Here is a 23,078-nt window from a genome sequence, read left to right on the forward strand (position 1 = left end):
TAATCAAAAACTGATTGAAAATGTTGTCTGCTCTCAATCTTTACTAGATAGGATTGGTATAGAAAATTCAAAATACATAGTAAGAAATTATAAAGAAAGCGCCACATGGGAAATACGATACAAATACAGAGTTGACATTGTATCGTGTACGTAATATGGTAGTGGCGCGAAGTGAGCAGCGGGTGAGCAGCACGGCCGCGGCTGAGTCACAAAGCCGCGAGGCACGACCAGTCACCAGTCAGTTGGTGAGAGTCCAGACACGCACCGCGCTCGCGAGCCGCGCTAGCCGCCAGTATCGCTCCGGACGTTGAACGGTTGTAACGTTGCCACGCTGCCGACGCTTTCTCCCCAGTGTGTTCGAGGCGGTGCGATTTCGACACAACACGGTTGCGAAAGTCTGCGCGATGATATACAAGTGAGAGCTAACGGACGGAGGGTAACGCTCATCGCGCACGGTGAGCCAGTTTATTAGACTAAAAGACATTCGAAACTCGCATCTGTGAGGGACGGGGGGCGCGCGACGCCGTCGGCTCGTACACGCGGGAGCAACGAATCCTAACATATTACTCTGAAAGAGCAACGGAAACCAATTTTTAATGTGTCAAGTCAGTATAGCTTATTGCTGCTACGTCAGATCGCAGAACGCCTCGAGTAGGAACTACAAGGTTATGCAAATGAGTTCTGAACGCTTCTATACCAGGGGTAATCAAAAGACCATTCACAACTTTAATAAACTTTAACGTACGGTTTCGTGCCGTGTACCATAGTGCTTATCTGTATCGTATCCTATTCTTTTGTTATCGTTCGGTGTCACGATCGCTAATTGCTAATTACCTGCGAGAAGTCGTGTGATAAGGCGCAAGAGTGGTGCTAGTGTTCAACGAGAGCAGAACAACAGCAACGAATTCGACAATGGCTGCCCCGAAAGAGGAAACCCTGCTCGCTCGCTGCGAGATTCCCATTATTGACCTGGCGCATATAGGTGAGCATTCAAAACAAATACTGCACTAGTCGATCATACCTAAATAAAGTAACAAAAACCTTTTACCTGCAATGGAAAGCATTAGTAAACTTAAAATCTTTAATAGTTTTTAGTTTCTTCCAATCCTCAAAGACACAAAGAAGCGCATGTTTTACCTGCGTGCATCCTCAATTGTTATAGGTGGTCGAACTTGAATGCACCCGACAGCTGTGCAGCGAAGATTCCGATATTATTTGTAAGACAATCTTAGATGGATCAGATTTGAACCCAGTCGAGTTCAAAGACCCGAACTTAGCGGATCATTTGTTGCCGTTCTTCCACCTAGTTCCCCTAAAACGTTAAAAACGGTTTCTTACTCATGCAGCTGCATGAAATCACTGAAATTCCCAGTATCTAAGTTATTCACCAATAATAAGTATCAAATCATTACTTAACTTGATTTAACAACACAAATTTTAATACATATTATAATTAAGTATTTATGTCGAATAAGGATTTATAGGTTGTCATTTTTTTATTATTTTAATGCTAGGTTTTTAGCCAAGTAAATAAAAGAAATAAAGATAAGGCTCGCTAGAACTCGATTCTTGAAGGTTTTTTTTATTACAATTAAACATTACACCTCCATAAACATGATAATTCTGATAAATCCAGTTAGTATAGTTCGTCACTAGGCAGCTACTAATAATGAAACTTTTGACAAAGTACATAGATAGATAGATAGATACATATACGAGAAATTAATCATTAAACACTATTAGGTAGGTACTTTGTGAATTAGTAAACCTAATATGAATAGATTTAACTATAGGTATAGGTATTTTATCTTTATTCAATTATCAGAAATAGGTGAACAGCAAATGAACACCGATTGCTATTAACTAGGTATTTCCTTGAAAGTAGACAAATACAATATAACGTATTATAAGCTACGTACTTATATCATCAATCATTATTGTTCTTTGGTATTTTAAAATACCATCGATCAATCAATTTGATACTGTTCAAAACACTGATACAGTATCGCTACAATTTGTTTATGTAACGACAACGATTTGAAAATCCGAAGTGACATTACTTATGCTTTTTGAAAAATATATAACAATCATAAAGATAGGACTGGTTCGCGTAAAAGATAGTAATTTGAATGAAGCGGATGAAAAAAAAGGTGACTTTGTATGCGAGGGCAACGGCCGAGCCGTCCGAACCCTTGTACAGCCCTCTTTTCCTTCATACGCCATACGGTACGTCGTCGGCAATTTACCATGGGACTCTATCCGACACAATTCCCTAATCACCTTATTACACTACAAAATACGTTTAAAAGGTTTCCTATATTTTCTTTTGTATTAGGTTTTTTAAAATTACCATGCATAACTCATATGCTTTTGAACAACTACTCAACTTTAAACTTATCATGAATCTCGATATTCTCAATTTATCTGAATGCTCTATGAATATCATTAGAAATAATCCGTACTAGATAAATCCCGCAGTACCTAACTAGTTATTTTTCCTCTAACATCTACAAATGATAAAGTATGCATTCCACGTTGCAACAGGCAATACCACATAAGAAATACATTCAACCTTTGCATTTTATTTCACGACCGCTTACGTTCGTCAAATGATTGAAGGCCACATATTACGATAAGATATAGAGGCAAGCTGTCAAACTCGTTTGCAAAATATTATCAATATATTATAATATATATTGAGGTCAAAGTTTCACAAAAAGTTCATTTTATGGGGTAAAAACACCTACACGTAGGTATATCACTAAATTGAAACAAATAATTTATGCCACAAAGTGGATATTACCTTAAGGGAGCGAAAATTTAAACAAATTTAGCATTAACGTTAATTAGCATACCTACCACATAAAACCATAAAACATACCTTTTTTTTAACGTTGGGAAATGCCTTTACGCATCCCCCTCGCCAGTTTTACTGTCCAAGGGGGTATATGGGACTCGCACGAAGCCATACCCACTAAAACCCAACGGTAGCCGTCTATCGGCTTGATCGGCGGGGGTTAACAGTCTGTGGCGACTGCCGCTTCTTGGCGGCCCTTCATCATAAAACATACCTATACAATAAGCTTGCCTTAAAAATTTAAATGAGATAAGAATATTGTGCCATACAGTACAAAGAATAGTGTTTCATAAACGTTTTGTTTTCAAATAGGTATTCGATAGAAATACATACAACTGTTTTAATTATGTAATAATCTATTTTTACTATAACTGTAAATACCTTGAGTAGTTTACAAATCATACCGTTACCAAGCCGTTACCTATAGGTGTCATAGTGAAGCCATGGTGTTAATTGGTCTGTCACAAATGCAATCGATCACAGACGTTATGACCGATATTCTGTATATGTTTCTTAAATTACGGAGATAATGTCAAAACTGTAAACTATGATTCAGCGGATTAGATCGCAAGCTTGCGCACTTACTTGCGCAAGTCAGTCGTTAAAGTTTAGAAATAAATTCCAGAAAATACCCAAATCTACCCGTTTGTACTTCATTTCTAAAAACAAAATGGATTAAAATATATTATTATAACAGTTTATCAGTTACTTCCAATCCCTATAGTAAAAACAATTTCATTGGAAAGTCCCAAGATTAGGACAGTTTTTACAGTTTACTACGGGCATTAAAATATCTAATGAAATTTTTAAGTGTTTAAAGCTTTAGATAAATATAAATACATATATGTATAAGTAATGTATTACATACCTATATTTCAGAAATACATACTTGTACAAAGAGACACTAAAACACTAAAAGGACTAAACTTGAAAAAAACATAAGAAAATACTTGATTTATCAATGGTACGTTCACCAGTCGCACAAAACAACATCTCAAAACATGGAACATTCCAAAAATTGAGAAATCGTTCTGGTGTTGATTGCTCTACAATCTAAACAAACAAATCGATTGGGAACGTGTCTCAAAGAATACAAACAAATATTTGTATTACTTACCTACCTCTGACGTACATGTTCTGAGGCATTTCCTAGTATTGTCAGGAATTGAAACTCACATTGTTATATGATTGTTATGCATTTATGTTTATTTCTCTATCATGTACGCTTAGAAATATGATTGAATGTTTAAACTAACTAGAAATCCAGACAATCAAATTACCTCGAATGTATGAAATTACGTTAATTATTATCTAAGCTTATTGTTTTAAAAACAATGTTTTATAATAAACCCCCAATTATTAATTTTAATTTATAAAAAATCGCAAAATGCTAAAACTGATCCAAAACACATATTTATAAAATCATTTAAATTATGAGATATCACTCCAGCCACACAGCAGAAAAATGGAATTAAAGATCAACAGTTCCACTCAAATTGATGGCGAAAAATCTTGCTTATCAAAATGGTCTGGTCTGTAGGTACCAATTTTGTTTAGTTTAGCTCTCTATATTGATTTATAATTTAAAAAAGCCACATCACATGAATATTATAAGTTACAAAACTTGAATGTTCCGGTACTTCCACGAATCTGTACTCGTTTTTTAGTCTGAGCTGGCAAAATGTTTTTAAATCGGTCAGTCGGTCAGTACATATACAGTGTACACATACAGCATACCTATAAAGAAAATTATTATCCTTCCTACTAATATTATAAATGCGCAAGTTTGGGAGGATGGATGTACATACGTGCAGGTGTCTATGTTTGTTTCTCTTTCACGCAAATACTACTGAACCGATTACAATGAAATTTAGCACACATATAGAGGGTAACTTGGAATAACACATAGGTAGTTAGTTTTATCTCGGAAATCCCACGAGAACGGGAACTATACGAGTTTTAAATGCGGGCGGAAAGCTAGTAACTATGATATATTCCAAAATTACAGTGCAGGCAAGTAATACTTGTTGGTAAATAATAACAATACAAAGTTACCTATTTAAGACCGGACTATAATGATGAACTATGTCATGACGCAATTTATGCTATACGTATTCGGTATAATTCAGTGTTTACTGAACCTTAGCATAAATGTATTGCCGATATTTGGATATTGAAAATTTGCACAGTCCATAAAAGATGGTATGATATCAAGCTTCTCAAACAATGCCACCCATAAGCCATTGTACGACAAACACGCCAACAGCGCGTGATAATTAGGTACAAGCATTGTGTATTGCCAAAGTATTGTCCCATACCATATGTGTTAAACAAATTCGCTTGACGATTCCTTTATTTGTGTTATATATACGTCAAAGTCGACGCCACGATAACACAAAAAGTGATACGCAGATATCTTATTCAATATTATATTCAGCTACGTGTGAAAACATTAGGTACTGATTGGTTACGAACATTTGATATGCTCGCATGCAAATGCAATCAGAAAGCTTGATAACGACTTCGATGGTTTATTTAGCCAGGGCTTCTTGAATGGCACGTGTAAAGTGTGTGAACCTGAATTAGTATTTTATTTTATAACTAGCTTCCGCCCGCGACTCCGTCCGCGCGGATGTCGGTTTTCGCGTGGAAGGTCTCCATTTTGATTAACTCTGACAATGACATCTTATAAATATCTATTGGACCCAAATACGGCTAGGCCTATAATAATACTCAACGTGTGTTCGCGGTTCTTCAGAACAACGTCTATGGATAAACTGAAAAATTAAGATTAATTTTTTTTTCCACGTATTTTTCCAGGATAAAAAGTATCCTATTTTACGCCCAGGATAATAAGGTATAATTATACCAAGTTTCATCGAAATCGAACCGTTAGTTTTCACGTGATGTCTTCACATACAGACAGACAGCCAAAAAATTTTTTAATCACATATTTGGGTTTGGTATCGATCCAGTAACACCCCCTGCTATTTATTTTTTCAATATTTTGAATGTACAGAATTGACCCTTCTACAGATTTATTATATGTATAGACTAGCTTTCCGCCTGCGGCTTCGCCCGCGTTTTCAAAGAAAAACCCGCATAGTTCCCGTTCCCGTGGGATTTCCGGGATAAAACCTAGCCTATGTTACTCGTGGATAATGTAGCTTTCGAATGGTGAAAGAATTTTTAAAATCGATCCAGTAGTTTATGAGCCTATTCATTACAATCAAACAAACAAACAAAGTTTTCCTCTTTATAATATTAGTGTAGATAACTCACTTAAAGCTCCACTTGCTTGTTCTTTATTTTAAAAATCATGAGGCTATATGATTTTTCTGTTCTTCTTTAGAGATAAATCTAAACACAAAATCAATTACACATGAGCCATAAAAATTACCTAGTAAAAGAAACAAGATTTATGAATAAAATTAAGACAATCTTATCTTATAATTTATGATAGGTATGTAATTAATTTGCTGTTGATATAAAATAACTACAGCCTTATTTACTTCTTATCAAAATTATAATTATTATTAACGAAAATAATGATGATTCTGTAATTCTAAATGGTATGAAAACACTCGACATTTTCAATTTCATCGAGGAAAACCACCAAGTCAAAGCAATTACGCAAACTTGTTAACCTAATTGTCTTCGTTAAACGTGTTAGGGGTTTCCTCTACCAAAACATCGTATTCATCATTCATGCGAGACGAAAAAAACGAAAATCATCGTTACTAAACGTTCTGAAAACCACCATAATTCGAGAATAAGAAATCAAGGATTTTAGGGAGATAATGGGTAACAGTCATTCACTGCAGGGCAATAGGGAAAGAACATTTTAGATAGTATACCTATATTCGGACTGAAGAAGAAGATGCCAATAATGTACCTTAATCATTTAATGTAAAGTCTCTGAACTTTTATAAGATTGTTTTATGAATTTATCTGTGGGTATCTTCGCTACTACAAAAGCGAATAGAGCAAAAATAACTTAGATACCTATGAGTCTATATTTAGGTAAAGTTTACCAAAAGGCCGAAGTTACCGATCCATCACAAGACAAAAACATGTTACCTAAGTGGTACAAACAAAAGTGCAAAAAAGTGATTGCTGAATACCGACAGCAAATATAGACTGCGTTACGTTCGGTCAAATGCAAGAAATAAGAGAACGGCACTTCTAAAATAGATTTCACTTTCTATCCTTGTTAGCTTACCTTGGCGGTTTTAACTTTGACTAGGTAGATAGTAGATAGGTTAGTAGTAAAACTTTCCAAAAACGGTTACCTAATAACTAAAAGCTATTTGTAAGATTTTGTTATATTTTTCGTCCCTACAGCACAGAATAATAACTAGTAGGTAACTATCGCCTACAGTAAGTGTACCTACTTGTCTTCGAGTATAGGAAAACATTTATTTTATAATCATGGATGTAACTAATTATACGTCTTAATAATAGGGTAGATAGTTACTACTGATATGATATTACGTAGGTAAGTAATAATAGAAATTCATGTGCTCAATGAATAGCAATAATTGAATTATCAAGAAGTAAATTTAAATAAAAATAACGATTTTCATAAAGCACTTTTATCACAATTTTGATAAGGCTTAGCAGCTAATGCGATAAGTCCAAAATAAAGCAGGCAAGTTATTTTATGTGGTATCTAGGTACCTACTCGCCTGTTTTATGCCGTCACTGATAATTCCATCGGAATAGTTCTACTATCGTGTAAATAAATGATGAAATAATAACACATTTTTAAATATCCAAATATAATACATACATTTATATTTAACTAAAACAATATTTCCGAACTCCGCGATACAGTAAGAAGCAAACAATGAGTTTCTGATAATGTTACTTTAAAAAGGACAATGATTATTAAACCGTCCTCAAATTCCTTTGTTATAACTTCACGTTTAAAATACACGTGTGTGTATCGTAAAATAATTGAACGTAAACACACTTTTATGGGCTACTCTAATGCATAATATCAACATTCCGATATTTATAAACAAAATCATATTAGAATCTTGCGAGAAACTCAAAATTTCGCTTACAATGTCATTATAATACCTTTATTACAAAATATAGCCATACGATGTTGATCTAAATCATAATTACTCTCAAGAATTAGACCAAATAAAACAGTTTAAAGGACCTACGGAACAAAGTGATTATAATTAATTGGTTGAATGAAATAATAAGAACAAGGTTAAACGTTATACGCCCATTTTTTAAACTGAGTTTAATCAGATACAAACATTATCTAGTTTTATGACATTCTTTTATTAAATCAAATAAAGAGATGAGGTGAGTAGTTACATTGACGTTGATAAGATATATGTAGTAGGTATATCTAGGTTTAGTTCAAACTAAATTTCAAAACCAACTCGAAATATAGTTTATCTAACTAAATTGGAAGTGGATAGATGGCCTAATTTTTTTCAATGATATTTGTGTAGACTAAGGTGGTCAATTAGAACAGTAAAGGCAAACAAGACTAAAAGATAGCCTATAAAGTGTGATTAATATAATGTAAGTGGTTAAATAGACAATATAGATTATAGACAGTAGCCCAGTAACACAAATACAGTAGATAGACATGTGCTCGTTACCTCGTTACAGTATGAAAGGGGACAATGTTCGTCTACTTCAAATTTTCAATTTCTGACATCTATTTAAAAATCTTGAAAGGTTTTTGAACGAATGACACCTTTTTTTTATTTTTTATTGCAACCCCGGCAATGGAGCAGGCGACCCACGTGATGGAAGACACTATGTAAATTACCAACTTTACAATTTATAAAACAAATATTTCAACAAGATTCCTTTTTGTTCTTAGCTGAATGAGCTGACGAGGATTTTTAACGATATACTTCATCTTGAGGTAAAAAGCAAAAGGAAGGAATCAAAATAGTATTGCTAAATTACAACCACAATATAAATGTAGAACTATGAATTTATATTTGGACAAAGCTAGTCGTCCGCTAAACGGATGAATAAAATAAATTAGTCGTCCGATTACCGGATGAATAAAATAATTTAATCGTCCGATAACATCTATTTATCTATATAGTTAGGTTATCGGGGTTTCTTTAGAGAACTGCCGCACGTATTATAGGTTTTTTGTGGGGGGAGGAGGGCACACGTTGGTATTTGATTTTTTTTTTGCGCGTCGACGGAGCCCCGCTTCGCGGGGCTCCTATTTCTGTGTAGTTTTTTTTTTAAGAAACCTAACCTAACCTAACCTAACGGCTAACCTAACCTAAACTTGATTTTATTTTGCGCATCGACGGAGCCCCGCTTCGCGGGGCTCCTATTTCTGTGTAGTTTTTTTTTTAAGAAACCTAACCTAACCTAAACTTGATTTTATTTTGCGCGTCGACGGAGCCCCGCTTCGCGGGGCTCCTATTTCTGTGTAGTTTTTTTTTTAAGAAACCTAACCTAACCTAACCTAACCTAAACTTGATTTTTTTTTGCGCGTCGACGGAGCCCCGCTGCGCGGGGCTCCTATTTCTGTTTAATTTTTTTTTAAGAAACCTAACCTAACCTTACCTAACGGCTAACCTAACCTAAACTTGATTATTTTTTTGCGCGTCGACGGAGCCCCGCTGCGCGGGTCTCCTATTTCTGTGTAGTTTTTTTTTTAAGAAACCTAACCTAACCTAACCTAACGGCTAACCTAACCTAAACTTGATTTTTTTTGCGCGTCGACGGAGCCCCGCTTCGCGGGGCTCCTATTTCTGTGTAGTTTTTTTTTAAGAAACCTAACCTAACCTAACCTAAAGGCTAACCTAACCTAAACCTAACCTAACGAATTAAGGGCGAATATCTCGGCCATTTTTGATTTTAGAGAAAAGTTGTTCCTATAAAACATGCTTATATTAGCGTAATCTTAAGATAAAATAATAATAAATAGGTGTTATAATGACACCAACTCCATCAAAAATTTTCTAAGTCCTGAGCCCCCTTTGCTTTAGTCCAACCCAACTAGCTTTAGTGTTAAAAGGTTATCTATTAATCCGAATAATCGGACGATTAAATTATTTTATTCATCCGGTAATCGGACGACTAATTTATTTTATTCATCCGTTTAGCGGACGACTAGACACTTCGTTTATATTTACATAAGTATTCGATACGGGTAAATATCTGATTCATATGTTTAGAAACAAATTTCTGACGTACACGAAATTTCCACAAAAATCCCACGTCAAACAAACCTACATGAGTTGGTAGTTGGTCATGAGATCGTCATTCGTTTTCCTCTTTCCTTGACCACTTCACAGTGACTTGTAAAAACAGCCAATTCTTTTTCCCTACAAAATTTAGTCTTCGTTTTCCTAGAACCATTTCAAGCATATTTTATTCACATATTATGTTATGGAGTAATTTTTGCAGGAAATATTATATATACCTAGGTACTTAAATCGTATCACGAATGACGTTATATACCTACTGATATTTCGTGCATTTATCACGCTGATAGCTAACAATCACGAATTGTGACGTCACCATCCTGTAATTACATTAAATGAATAATAATTATTAGACGTTTGAAAAAACTGTGAAACAAAGGATACATGACCTTCATGATTTCGTCAGAGTTCTAAGACGACCTAAGATTCGACAGAGGCTAAAGCGAAGCGCTTCCGCAATTTATACACGTCTATATTACGTTGATGTATATTATATATTAATGATATTAAACTCGGAAAGAAACGTATTCATGGAAAAAGACTACAGTTTTATTTATCTTCAGGTTCTTAACTGTTGCTACGTTTCATTATCACAAAACAAGTTCTATAATCTACATAATATGTAATTCACCGAGCAAAATATAGCATTCTAACATTAATTAAAATATAAAAGAAAAATAATTGTCACTTCTTGGTTTAGCAATTGAGTCTACGATTCAGCATTTTAATTATCTAGAATCTAGATTATAAAACTTTATGTAATTACTTACTTAACATAAATTTCCTGTCAATCAAATGATTACAATAACTTAGATATATCTTAGTATGCAATAGTGCTGTAATCTTGGCTGTAATAAACAAATGTTACAATGTGTCATTTTAAAGTACATACACAGAATACATAATACACTAGCTTTCCGCCCGCGGCTTCGCCCGCGTTTTCAGAGAAATAAATAAATAAATAAAACCCCGCATAGTTCCCTTTCGTGGGATTTCCGGAATAAAACCTATCCTATCTCTCAAGTTGGATCGAACTGCACATGGTGTGCGAATTTTATTATAATCGGTTAAGTGGTTCAGGAGTCCATTGAGGACAAACATTGTGACACGAGATTTATATATATTAAGATAGTAGCTAAACGCTACAGAACGGACACTCCCCGCCAAAATTAAACACTTACCTCACCCCGCACGATCAGTCTAAAAATGGTCCACATTTTTCTACAGGGACGATACGCAACGAAGATTGACAACATTAATCAAATTGACTTGAAAGTAATTTTATTATTTTGGATTTGTGATTATCGTTTTTCGTAGAAAATGGTTAGATATTGTGCTGTTTACGGATGTATTTCATCAGAAAAACGCGAATTTTTTTTACGCTAGTCAAAAATGTGCCAACCATAAAGCGTTATCATATACATTTGCAGTCTCTACAGTGTGACTGTCACAACGATAATTTTGTATGGAGTGTCCGGGGTGTGGTACATAGTTAATTATTTGGTATACTGCGAGTTTTAAAAGTACATCTATGGTTTTTCTTGTATTAACCAATATGTTACCTAACAAGTATATAATATTCTATATATTAAAGACTAGCTGTTCCCCGCGGTTTCACCCGCATTGCTCCGCTCCTGTTGGTCTTAGCGTGATGATATATAGCCTATAGCCTTCCCCGATAAATGGGCTATCTAACACTGAAAGAATTTTTCAAAACGGACCAGTAGTTCCTGAGATTAGCGCGTTCAAACAAACAAACAAACAAACTCTTCATTTTTGTAATATTAGTATAGATTTCATTAAATGATTTCAAACAAGTATAGAGAATTTGAGCTAGCGCGCAAGAGCAACTTAGTCGCCCGGCAACTATTTTGTCTCTGTCGCTGTCTCCTCGCAAAGTTTTGAACGATGCGCACATGAAAGCGACAGCAACGCAACTTTTTCTTTAAAATTTTCTGCATTTATCAACATGGTTTTCGAAGAGACGGTTGTGGTCTGTGCTCTTGTCCCGCATAGTTCCCATTCCCGTGGGATTTCCGGGATAAAACCTATCCTATGTGTTAATCCAAGTTACCCTCTATATGTGTGCAAAATTTCATTGTAATCGGTTCAGTAGTTTATGCGTGAAAGCTGAAAACCATACATACCTACAAACCTTTCCTCTTTATAATATTAGTATAGATATGTAATCGTAATTGTAAAAAGTAAAGTAGTTTTTATTTAATACTTTCTAGTGTATTTTTCAACACGAATCAAACGAGCTCAAACTCGATAAAGTTGAGTCAATTAAATATTACTAAGTTCCTATGGCCACCTTCCGATTCCATCATCAAATCAGCTGTATCTCATAATAATGTTTCATCGCTATCCAATTTACATGCGTATACAAAATTTCAGCTCAATCGGTTACCTGGAAATGAATCAAAGTTACTTGCTACATTTCAATTAAGTCATCGAGACCAGACAAAAATGCTCATAAAATAAAAACTACTGGGCTTATCCGAATAAAATTTATCGGACCAATTCCACACCATTCCGCATCAAAAAAAAAGAATCACGTAAACCGGTTCAGAAACCTCGGAGTAATCGGTGTACATACATAAAAAAATATACCAGCCGAATTGATAACCTCCTCCTTTTTTTTGAAGTCGGTTAAAACTACTGTGTACGAGAATAAATACGTTGATATAAATACGTATTATCGCTACGCCGGTTACGCGGCAACTGGCCGGCGGCCGCCGACAGGCAACATTTTTGTCGCCGTGCGCGCACTTGCATTGAAACCAATAGATAGGGCGACAGTTGCGTCGCGGGCTTGTCTCCGAACCCGCGGACAAAAAAGTCTCCCGGGAGTTGCGTCGCTACGTGCGCGCACTTTCATACTGGCCCATAGGTGGGAGAGACAAAATAGTTGCGGAGACAAAATAGTTGCGGAGACAAAGTTGCTCGTGCGCGCTCGCTCTAAGAAGCACCAAATAGAGTGTACCTAGATACCTATATTGGTATATTTATGAAATAACTAGCGGTCCGCCCCGGCTTCGCCCGTGGTACATATTTCGCAATAAAAGGTAGCCTATGTTCTTTCTCAGGGTCTAAAGATTGTCTGTGCCAAATTTCATCAAAATCGGTGGTGGCGGGAAAGCGTAACAGACAGACAGACAGAGTTACTTTCGCATTTATAACATTAGTAGGATTTGCTAATGATACCATTAAAATTTAAAACCTTAGACATCTAAGACAGATTTTGTTGAGATAGCCAAGGCAGAAATATTTATTACAAAGTGACCAAATGCAAGTCGAACTCACACTCAGTTTGGCAATGCTGTAACGGGTAACCAATAACTATAGCAGGTATTAGAAAATTTAATTTCATAATATCTGTGGCCGACGCAGAGCCACAAATACTGATTTTTTGCATAGTACCACACTTTAGCAAATTACATACTGACATAAGACAAATTAAAGGTATAACAATTGAAGATAAAAACAATCGAAGTTAGAACGGATTTCCTTATTAAAATAATAATTCACATTAAATATGAATACCTATGACGGAACAATTATAAATGATAATAGAGGAAACAATACACATATTCATCGAAACAATGGAGCAATATATTTTCTACATCAATGGACTTTTTAGCGTCTAAAGAACACCGTTTAAACTGAATTCACATCAATCTTCTCACATTCTTTATTAGTTAAGTTCTATAATCTATTAATTATTCTGCGCTAAGATAGTACAGTGAATGTAGCAAAGTATAAACCTCTGAATATAAATATTTTGCACTTGCAAAGATTGCTACAACGATGACTAAGAAGTAAATAACTACTTACTAATAAACTCAGACAGATGTGATAGCGATTATCGCAGTATGATTAAGACAGTATACCGCAGTCTTCCTGTCATATCCTCACCAGTCACCTAATCACAAAGTACATACACAAATCACGGATTACTTTTATTAGAGCAATGCTCTTTGCGTGCTCATCTCGTGTTCTCGCTTGAGTACACTGTGAATTAATCATTGAATATGGGTCAAGCGTTTGTTCTAAATTCATACCCGATAAAGCAATAAAATTAGTACGCGCACCTACTCATATGTTAGCTTATACATAAATCAGCTAACAACTTTAGTTAATAGTTTACCATAACATGGTAGCCACCGTCTAAAAAGAAAATTACCTAAGATTGAAACTATAGCATGCGTAGGTAATATTAGTTCAACATCAGTACAATACGCATGTACCCAATGATATTTTATGTATTCTATATTATATACATAATATCATTGCATGTACCTACTACTTGCATCCATCATATTGTATATATGATCGTGTAAGTTGGAAAATATTAAATTATTACGAAATATTCTTTGAATTTTCTTGAAATAAGTATCTTGAATCTTCTTAACATAAGTGTCATAATATGATATTGTAAAACGCCAATTCACTGTAATAGGTAAGAATAAACATTATAAACGTAACTCACATATATTTAACAACGGCGTTATACCAGATAATTTATTTTATCTAATCCAACTTCCAAAAATCATATCTAAAGTTGCCTAAAATGAAATTATCATTGACCAAACAGACGGTTGATTTATCTTTTAATTTTATGTTCCATTAAATTACTAAAAGCATTCCAAAATGCCTCTGATTTTCCCTACCTTTTAAAACTTGACACTGGCAAATAGTTTAGTCTTATTTCCATGATAAACGAAAAAAAAATGCCTCTGATGTCAATTACCAATTTTGTATTATTTAACGATCGACTGACTTGTATGCGGATTGCGGATATACAGATTTTGCATACAAAATGTGATATTGAAAATAAATGGAATTGGGTTCATTGTAGTAGGTAATAATATTAGTTATTTAATTAATCAACGTTTAAAAGTAGACCATTATGATTAGACCATTAGACAAACAACAATATAATAAAACGATGTTTGGCCTTCAACTTGATTATAAACAATGCACAGAGGTGATGTAAACATTAAATATATATAATTATTAACAACTCCGTCCGTCCGCCCCGGCTTCGCCCGTGGTACATGTTTACGTTTTCTCTACATAAGAACCATCCTCGTACTTCAAGGAATATAATAAAAAAAGAATTATCGAAATCGGTTCAGCCGTTCTCGAGTTATGCGCTTACCAACATATTTTGCGATTCATTTTTATATTCAACTAGCGGTCCGCCCCGGCTTCGCCCGTGGTACATGTTTACGTTTTCTCTACATAAGAACCATCCTCGTACTTCAAGGAATATAATAAAAAAAGAATTATCGAAATCGGTTCATCCGTTCTCGAGTTATGCGCTTACCAACACATTTTGCGATTCATTTTTATATATAAGAAGATTCAATTAATACGATCCCGATTGTCAATAAAAATAAAATACATATTGGAAGGGAGAATCACAGATCATTTTCAATGGAAACAATGGGTAAATCAATAGCTGGGTTATTAGGGATATTAAAACATACCTTTATGCTTATATTATTATTTTTTTCATCATAAATAGCTAGCTAGGTATTTTAAATATTATGAATAACTTCAATAAGTATGAATCAAGCAGGTAAAGATGCTTTATTGAAAGTAGTTAAGTGTAAGTAAATTTAAATGCATTTGACCTAGACGCATCAACAAAACAAAATACAAGTAAGCATAGGTCGGTGACAGAATCGTGTCATGGCCGGACCTTTACTAACTCTGAACGATCTGTATATATTTTATTTAAATACACCTCCTCACATTTTTAAATAGAAACATATTTATTATGGGTGTTTGACGTTTTAAATTATGTAAATAATTTGATCTCTATTTTTATTTTTGGCGTAAAGCAGCTGCTTCGAAACCTGTGGTTTTTTGCATATTAAATCGAGTACATAGGTATTCTTTAAATTAATTATGCAAAAATATATTTTTTGTATATCCATTTAGACATAATATTAAATCTTGTTCAAAAGCATTGTTAAATAATCAAATGTTTCATACACCATGGAAGTTTTTATTGCTGATCAAATAACAAAATGTATTTTTAATAACATTGATATCTTAAATGGAGAACATTGAACTGAAACAATTTCTAATAACTCCACAAATAAGTATTTTGTTTGCATGACGTAAATGTTTCATCACTATTATAAAATCTTAAAACATAACAATCGAATGGAGCGTAAAGTTACTTGTGTTTCATCATTGTGTTTTATTGAATCTTGTTTAAATTATAATTGAAACACATGTCTTACGCTTAACAATAAAGAAGAGGATAAAAATAATACTTTTTGACTTCATACATCGTCAATTGTACGTTATTGTAGTGACCTTATTATATCCTTGCATAACCCCTGGCATTTTAATGAAACTGTTACTTTCGAGTTTTTGCAAGACGTCTATGAAAATCAATATTGTTGCAGACGGTAGAAACATAATTTAAAATTTAACGTTTAAATTCAAAAAATATTTTATCGACACACACACACTAATTCATCTTGATTTAAATCGTACTTTAATTTTAGAGAACAATAAGAAAATAAAAACACTGAATTAGGTGGACGATAACGATCTAGAGTTCTAGACACTAGACTTAGACATTTTTAAAACAATGATAGACTCATTTATTATATTATGTAGAATTTTTTATATGCATTGGATTTTTCTTTCGTACCGTTTCGAATTAAAATAATTTTGATTGGAATTGTCTTCAAAAAACAATAGCAGGCAAGCTTCTTCAAAATACATACTTATAACAAATTATGTATTATAGTTTAACATCTTATTTCAGGTACGGAAATATGTCCTATGAAATCTGTAGTCAAAAGAATCGGACAACAGTTGTTTGCCGCTCTTAGTACCAAGGGCTTAGCAATGCTTGTTAACCATGGCGTCGCTGAGGATAAGGTAATTAAAAAACAAAGTTTTCAAAGTAATCGACACATAATGCATGTTTAATGTTTTTCCGTTAGATAAACAATCGTTAACATTTTTCTCTAACGCTAACCAGTTTAACATGGGAATAGCAATGAACATTGCATGTTACTGAATTTGTGTAAAAATGTACATAGATACATAATATCATGAGACACCTTCAGAAACTGGAACAGATCGTCTTATATACAAAAAAACACCTATCAAATTAATAGTGCTTCAACGTATTTTTCCAGCTGAAGGCGGTATACGCTGATTTAGACAACTTTTGTGCCCTCCCTGAGGGCTGTCAGGCGCAGTATCTTCGCAACCCTGTCAACAAACATGGCTATGTTCGTCCCGGAACCGAGCAATTCGATAATACTAAAAAGGTATAAAAATAAGGTATACTAACAATAACTTCTAACATAAAATTATTCTCGGCTACGAGAGGATAAGAAACGAATTAAACTTTTTATAATGCGGTAAATCATTCTCTTATTACTGTATCTACATATTTATAATCGATACGATTTTAAGCGTACAGTCATAGAGCATTTTCTGATCTGTAATTTCCATCAAACTTTATTTTTATATAAATTGTTAGCAAGTTGTTCATATTCACAATCGCACTTTTGTTTAACCATTGATACAATTCCTTTGAATGTTTTGTACACCAGGAATAAGTTTTGCAAGTAGGCAACAGTTGTAGGTACCAAATCATAGTGATTTGAAAAGAGATAAAAACTTGTTAAGAAATTTTAATCTATTTCTGTATGAACCAGTTGCAGGATCAATAATCTAACTATAATTTAAATAACTCCCTAACGGTTCCAAAGCCTATTCCTCAGTAGTATCTAGAATGGAATAGAAAATAATGTATAGGTAACCGGTTACACACGCAGTCACGTAATCCTGATGTTACTGTCTCGAGGAAAATTATACTGTTAAGTTTTAATGGATAATGAATGGAATCTGAAACTTTCCGCATAAAATTACATATATTCTTTTTTCTATGTAAATATTTCATAGTCGCCTGTAAATTGTAATACCTAGTTCATATCCAGAACTGTACTTTTTTATGACACCTGTTAATAATATTCATAACAGTAAAGGTAGTAATAATTTACACGCGCTTAATTTTATACAGCGATAAAATTGCCATTATTATACCGTATAAAAAAAACAATATTATGTTTTTCGCGACATTTAATATTATAATATTATTGGAAGTAAATAACATTTTCTCGAACAATTTTCTTAATAGGCAAAATAGTTTTCAGTATAGGTATGTGTTCAAATGATCGCGGAACAACACATGGAAAACTTGTTCAAGGAAATATTAGCGTACAATAACTCGCTATTGTTAATTGCGTTTTTTTTATTAATACAGGAATTACGTCATTCGTTCAACATCACGACGCTGTCGGCTGCGTCGATGCCTGCGCAGGAGGAAGTCCCGGAGTTTACTACACACACCGTACCCCTGGCTCATGACCTCACCAATCTTTCTAGAGTCCTCTTGCAAGCTCTGGCTTCAGTCTTCGGTAATTATAAAAATTAAAAAATACACGCTCGTCTTGTTCCTCACACGCGTAGTCTTTATAAGTATAATAACCTAGATACTAACACGCTTTTCCTCGTTTTATAGTTGTTTACGAGTAACCTAGAAACTTATCGAAACGCCATAAAAGTTGCAAGGATTTTGTTCGCACTTATCATGATTATATTTATGATCATACTTACTCGTGAGTGAAGGATTGCCAGAAGTTTTGAATTGTAAACAGTAGAATCACTCAATGGAAATGAATCTACACATAATTATAATAATAGATTCCTTTCCAAGAAATAATAAACACAGATTACGTTATATGTGCTATTCTATGAATCCATAGTATAAATGCTGTTTGTGTTTCTTGATGTTTGTGCTGCATGCAACATGGATTGTCACACTTTAAATTCCAATATATTTTTTAATCTTGCATAATATTTTGCTTCGTCTCGTATTGCACCTTATTTATTTAATATTTTATTTATAAAAAAAAACAAAGAAAGATGAAAATATCTGTATAACTATCTATAAATAAAAAAACATAATCCAACTGACTTCATGTAACGCAGTCCATATTCATAATACTTGTCAAACCAGAAATCGCTAATCCTGATTACATTTTTGTCTTGTTGGTTTAAATGTTTTAAATCTTGTAAATTTCCTTTATATAAATATTTTAAACAAAAGATAAGGTATCTTAATAATGTATGTATTTTTAAATAATATTGAATGCACCTTTATTCAATTCACACAACGTTTCTCAATCTAGGTAATTCATAGACTTCATAACATACATGCATATATTATGATATTAAATAAATGTTATAAACTAGTTACTAGATAATGTAATCATTAACAACATAGGGACTAAAGTCTAAACACACCGCACCGCCTTAAAACTAACGTCATATTATTATACAGGGTTACCAACATCAGCTCTGTTAGCCTGTCACTCCGGCATGCTAAAGAGCGACGCGGATAGAAACAACCCCTCGTGCATGCAACTGCTGTACTACCCGCCCGTGCCCCCCGAGGACAAGGGGCCCTGTTGCCATGACGCCATCGCCTACACCCGCTGCGGGGCTCATAGTGATCGTTGTACTTTCACGCTCGTGGCCCAGGACTCGGAAGGTGGTCTTGAGGTGAGTTATGATAATATTAATGGATTTCAACGTTTCGATGTTGTACCGACAAATATTTGTGAACTTTAAATAATTGGTTAATACAAAAATTAAAAAAAAGAACAAGATTGATCGAATTTTTAATCAAATTAATATTATAATATTAAATTATATTCGAATATTCCAAAATTAATAAATTTTGTAAATATTTTCAGGTGAAGTTGAATGGCAGTGATAAATGGCAAGCCGTAGGCCATCTTCCTGGAGCTATTCTGGTGCAGACTGGAGAACTACTCGCTAACTGGACTTCCAATTTGCTTCCTGCTATGGTAAGCAATTTTATTTTGAAAATAATGCAAATCATGATCGTGATAAACGCAATCCCAAGTACTTAAAATTTAATAAACGCGTGATAAATATTTATATTACTCTTATTGTAAAGAGGCTTATCATGCAATTTAAATTGATCCACTCTAGAAAATATCTATATTCACAGAATATAAGTACCATTACAGCATTTTGTGATAATTATCGCATAATGACGCATCACACTCATTACATACATTATACTACAATAAAAAACCGCTTTCAGACTTATAATAAGTTACAGTCGTTTCTGGTAAATAATATGTTATATTGATAATAGAGGATTGTAGGCAGAAAAATCTACTCATCCATTCCATACCATGCAACCCAAAACCACTGCAAACGTATAGGATTGTGTGGGCACAGTGTCATGGTATATATTTGTTTATTATGACGAATCCTGCTCTATTTATCTCATAACACCACTTTTCTTCCAGATGCACCGCGTGGTGATACCTGACGGTACATACGCGCGCGCTCGCGGCCGGCACTGCGTTGCGTTCTTCTGCCACCCCGACGAGGGCGCCACCGTGCCGACCCTCGCCATGGCCCCCACGCCCGCCCCCCCGACCTTCACCCCCCACACGCACATCACCCTCCACCACCGTCTCCTTAACGCGGCCCATCACATCCAAAAGCGATTCAGGGAAACGTACGCGTGACTAGTACGCGGTAGTGGGAAGAGCGCGACCGCGTCGCGAAAAACATTCGGATGATTCATGCGTTTCGCAACAGCTGCTTTCGCCGAAATGTTATTATTGACTTATTGCGCGCTACGTTTGCAAGTTTGAAGCGACGTTTTATATTTGCATTTATAATAAACAGCTGAGTTGTAGAGACTTGTAGCGGAGTTTATTATGAGAGATTCGCATTGAGTTACTATGTACTACGTGTAGTACTCAATGGATATTCGTGTATTGATAGGACGTTTGTTTATGTCAGTATTGGCACGCGATTCTTCCCACTATTGTAGTGCTTAAATGCGTATAAAGACAATTGAGTTTATGTTACGAAAAATGTATGTGTTACTTTAAGGTACAATTAAAAGAGCTGTTTCGCAAGATAATTAATGTACTTCATAAAGTATTATTACGTATGTACTTACGATGCTTATAGTATTTTTGAAAGTTATAAAATAGATATAAGACGTGTTTTTTTATTTTAGTGCCTATTTACTATATAATATATTTATAGATATTCATATTCGGAGATTCGTACCTTCTTGTGAGACAGCCTTATGATTTTACTACGAATTAAGGTAGCATTTGCGACTAACTTGCCGAAAAAAAACCTAAGAATAAATATTCATCATTCCCAAGTACTTTAAGGCATTTGTGTACTGTATTAAAAGCTATATAAGAATTTTGCTTTTAGGGTCTTTTGATAATTGTTTTCTCTCGACATTGAATTATATCATGTTACGTAATTTAGCAATTAGCGATGTGATTACAGTTAGGCAATTCTAATTCTAAACACTAGTACCCATTGTTTTAAATCTATATAATCACGCCTTTTTGCTTCTGCATTTTCTAATTTTAAGATTTTATTGGTATCATTTTACATACTTATTTTCTATGTATATTCCTAATATTTATTATGCGTATACACGACTACATACTTATAATTTAGTTTAATCGTGTGATAAATGTATTAGCTCAATTAGTATCTGTACTTAGATTACAAAATACAATTTGACAACGAATCATTTAAATCGATATTACCAAAACAATGTACTTAATTAAACCCCAGTTTCGACGAAAATGTACGATGACGGATAAAAATAATTAAATGTTTTTTACTTTGTTAATTTTGAACACTGCCAAATGTACTTACATTTTAGTGAAGATATATTTAGTGTACCCACTCTTTTATCAAAATGCTTTATTTCTATGTGTTATTCAGGCCAATTATTGAAAATGAACCAAACCATCTAATGGGCCAATTAAGAAGAAAAGTGGGTTAGGGGATAAAATGCACAAACAAAATGCGAGTGGACCAATCATATACCTCTGTTATACAAATTACTACAAATTAATGTACTTGATTATTTGCTTTCTATCACGAGTTATGTTATGTAAAAGTTTTTTAAATTTTTTGAAATAAAAACTGATTAGGTACAAAGCGACTATTATTTGTATTCCTTATTTCAGTTTAATTCTATAGGTACTAGCTGCGCCCCGCGGTTTCACCCGCGTGGCTCCGATCCTGTTGGTTTTAGCGTGATGTTATATATAGCATATTATAGCCTTCCTCGATAAATAGGCTATCTAACACCGAAAGAATTTTACAAATCGGACCAGTTCCTGAGATTAGCGCGTTCAAACAATATTAGTATAGATACAATGAGTCGACTAAATCTCAACTCTGTCTTATACACATTAAAATAAGATCGCAGGTTAGATTGTCTTATTAACTGTATGACAGAAAAAGGTAACGTAATGGCCTAAGATCCGAACATAAGTCGATCTGCACCGGCGTGATAATAGAATGAGACCAATTTTATAATAAATTTAGTGTATTAAAAAATATATTAAATATGGGTTGAATGAATTAAAAAAAAAAAATTACTTAATTAATTGCAGTATCAAGATAATAAAAAAAATTATAATAGACTTAAAGTATGAAACCTACAGAATGTGCAGTCATAGTCGTTTTCTAATATTTACCGGGACAAACGGCTAGGTTGGCAGGTATAAACAGGTACATGTCGGTACCAGTTACTTTCACTTGATAGGATGATGAAAAAATAATTATGTCAATTGTCAGCGCTGTTTTATTACAAAATTGTTTTATTATCTCGAAACTGCAATTAATAAAACATGAAAATAAAAGATTTTTTAATAATTAATTAAAAAATATCCTGTCCAGGAATTTCCCAGTCAACCCATTTTTAATACACTAAATCTACACTAATATTATAAAGAGGAAAACTTTGTTTGTTTGTTTGATTGTAATGAATTATAAAAATTCTTTCACCATTCGAAAGCTACATTATCCACGAGTAACATAGGCTAGGTTTTATCCCGGAAATCCCACGGGAACGGGAACTATGC

The 23,078-nt window shown here is 34.0% G+C and overlaps 1 protein-coding gene across 1 annotated transcript; it reads left to right on the top strand.

The window, feature by feature from the left end:
• The first annotated feature begins 214 nt into the window (after positions 1-214).
• LOC149909619 (uncharacterized) lies at positions 215-22,147 on the top strand. The gene is made up of 7 exons (XM_090119666.1): positions 215-982; positions 16,865-16,980; positions 17,244-17,378; positions 18,380-18,533; positions 19,460-19,680; positions 19,875-19,988; positions 20,463-22,147. Exons 1-7 carry the CDS (start codon positions 913-915, stop codon positions 20,685-20,687), a joined length of 1,035 nt encoding a protein of 344 aa, XP_089975792.1. The 5' UTR covers positions 215-912; the 3' UTR covers positions 20,688-22,147.
• Positions 22,148-23,078: the final 931 nt, after the last annotated feature.

Source organism: Colias eurytheme, chromosome 3, assembly GCF_061535395.1.
Source record: "Colias eurytheme isolate Ceu_HAF_F1 chromosome 3, ilColEury1 Martin Lab GWU primary, whole genome shotgun sequence".
In the NCBI taxonomy this organism is placed as follows: domain Eukaryota; kingdom Metazoa; phylum Arthropoda; class Insecta; order Lepidoptera; family Pieridae; genus Colias; species Colias eurytheme.

Bases quoted from the DNA above. Each gene is read 5' to 3' on its own strand.
- LOC149909619 (XM_090119666.1), top strand. From the start codon at position 913: ATGGCTGCCCCGAAAGAGGAAACCCTGCTCGCTCGCTGCGAGATTCCC. The intron at 18,534-19,459 runs GTAATTATAAAA...ATTATTATACAG, and splicing joins AGCTCTGGCTTCAGTCTTCG to GGTTACCAACATCAGCTCTG. The intron at 19,989-20,462 runs GTAAGCAATTTT...CTTTTCTTCCAG, and splicing joins CCAATTTGCTTCCTGCTATG to ATGCACCGCGTGGTGATACC.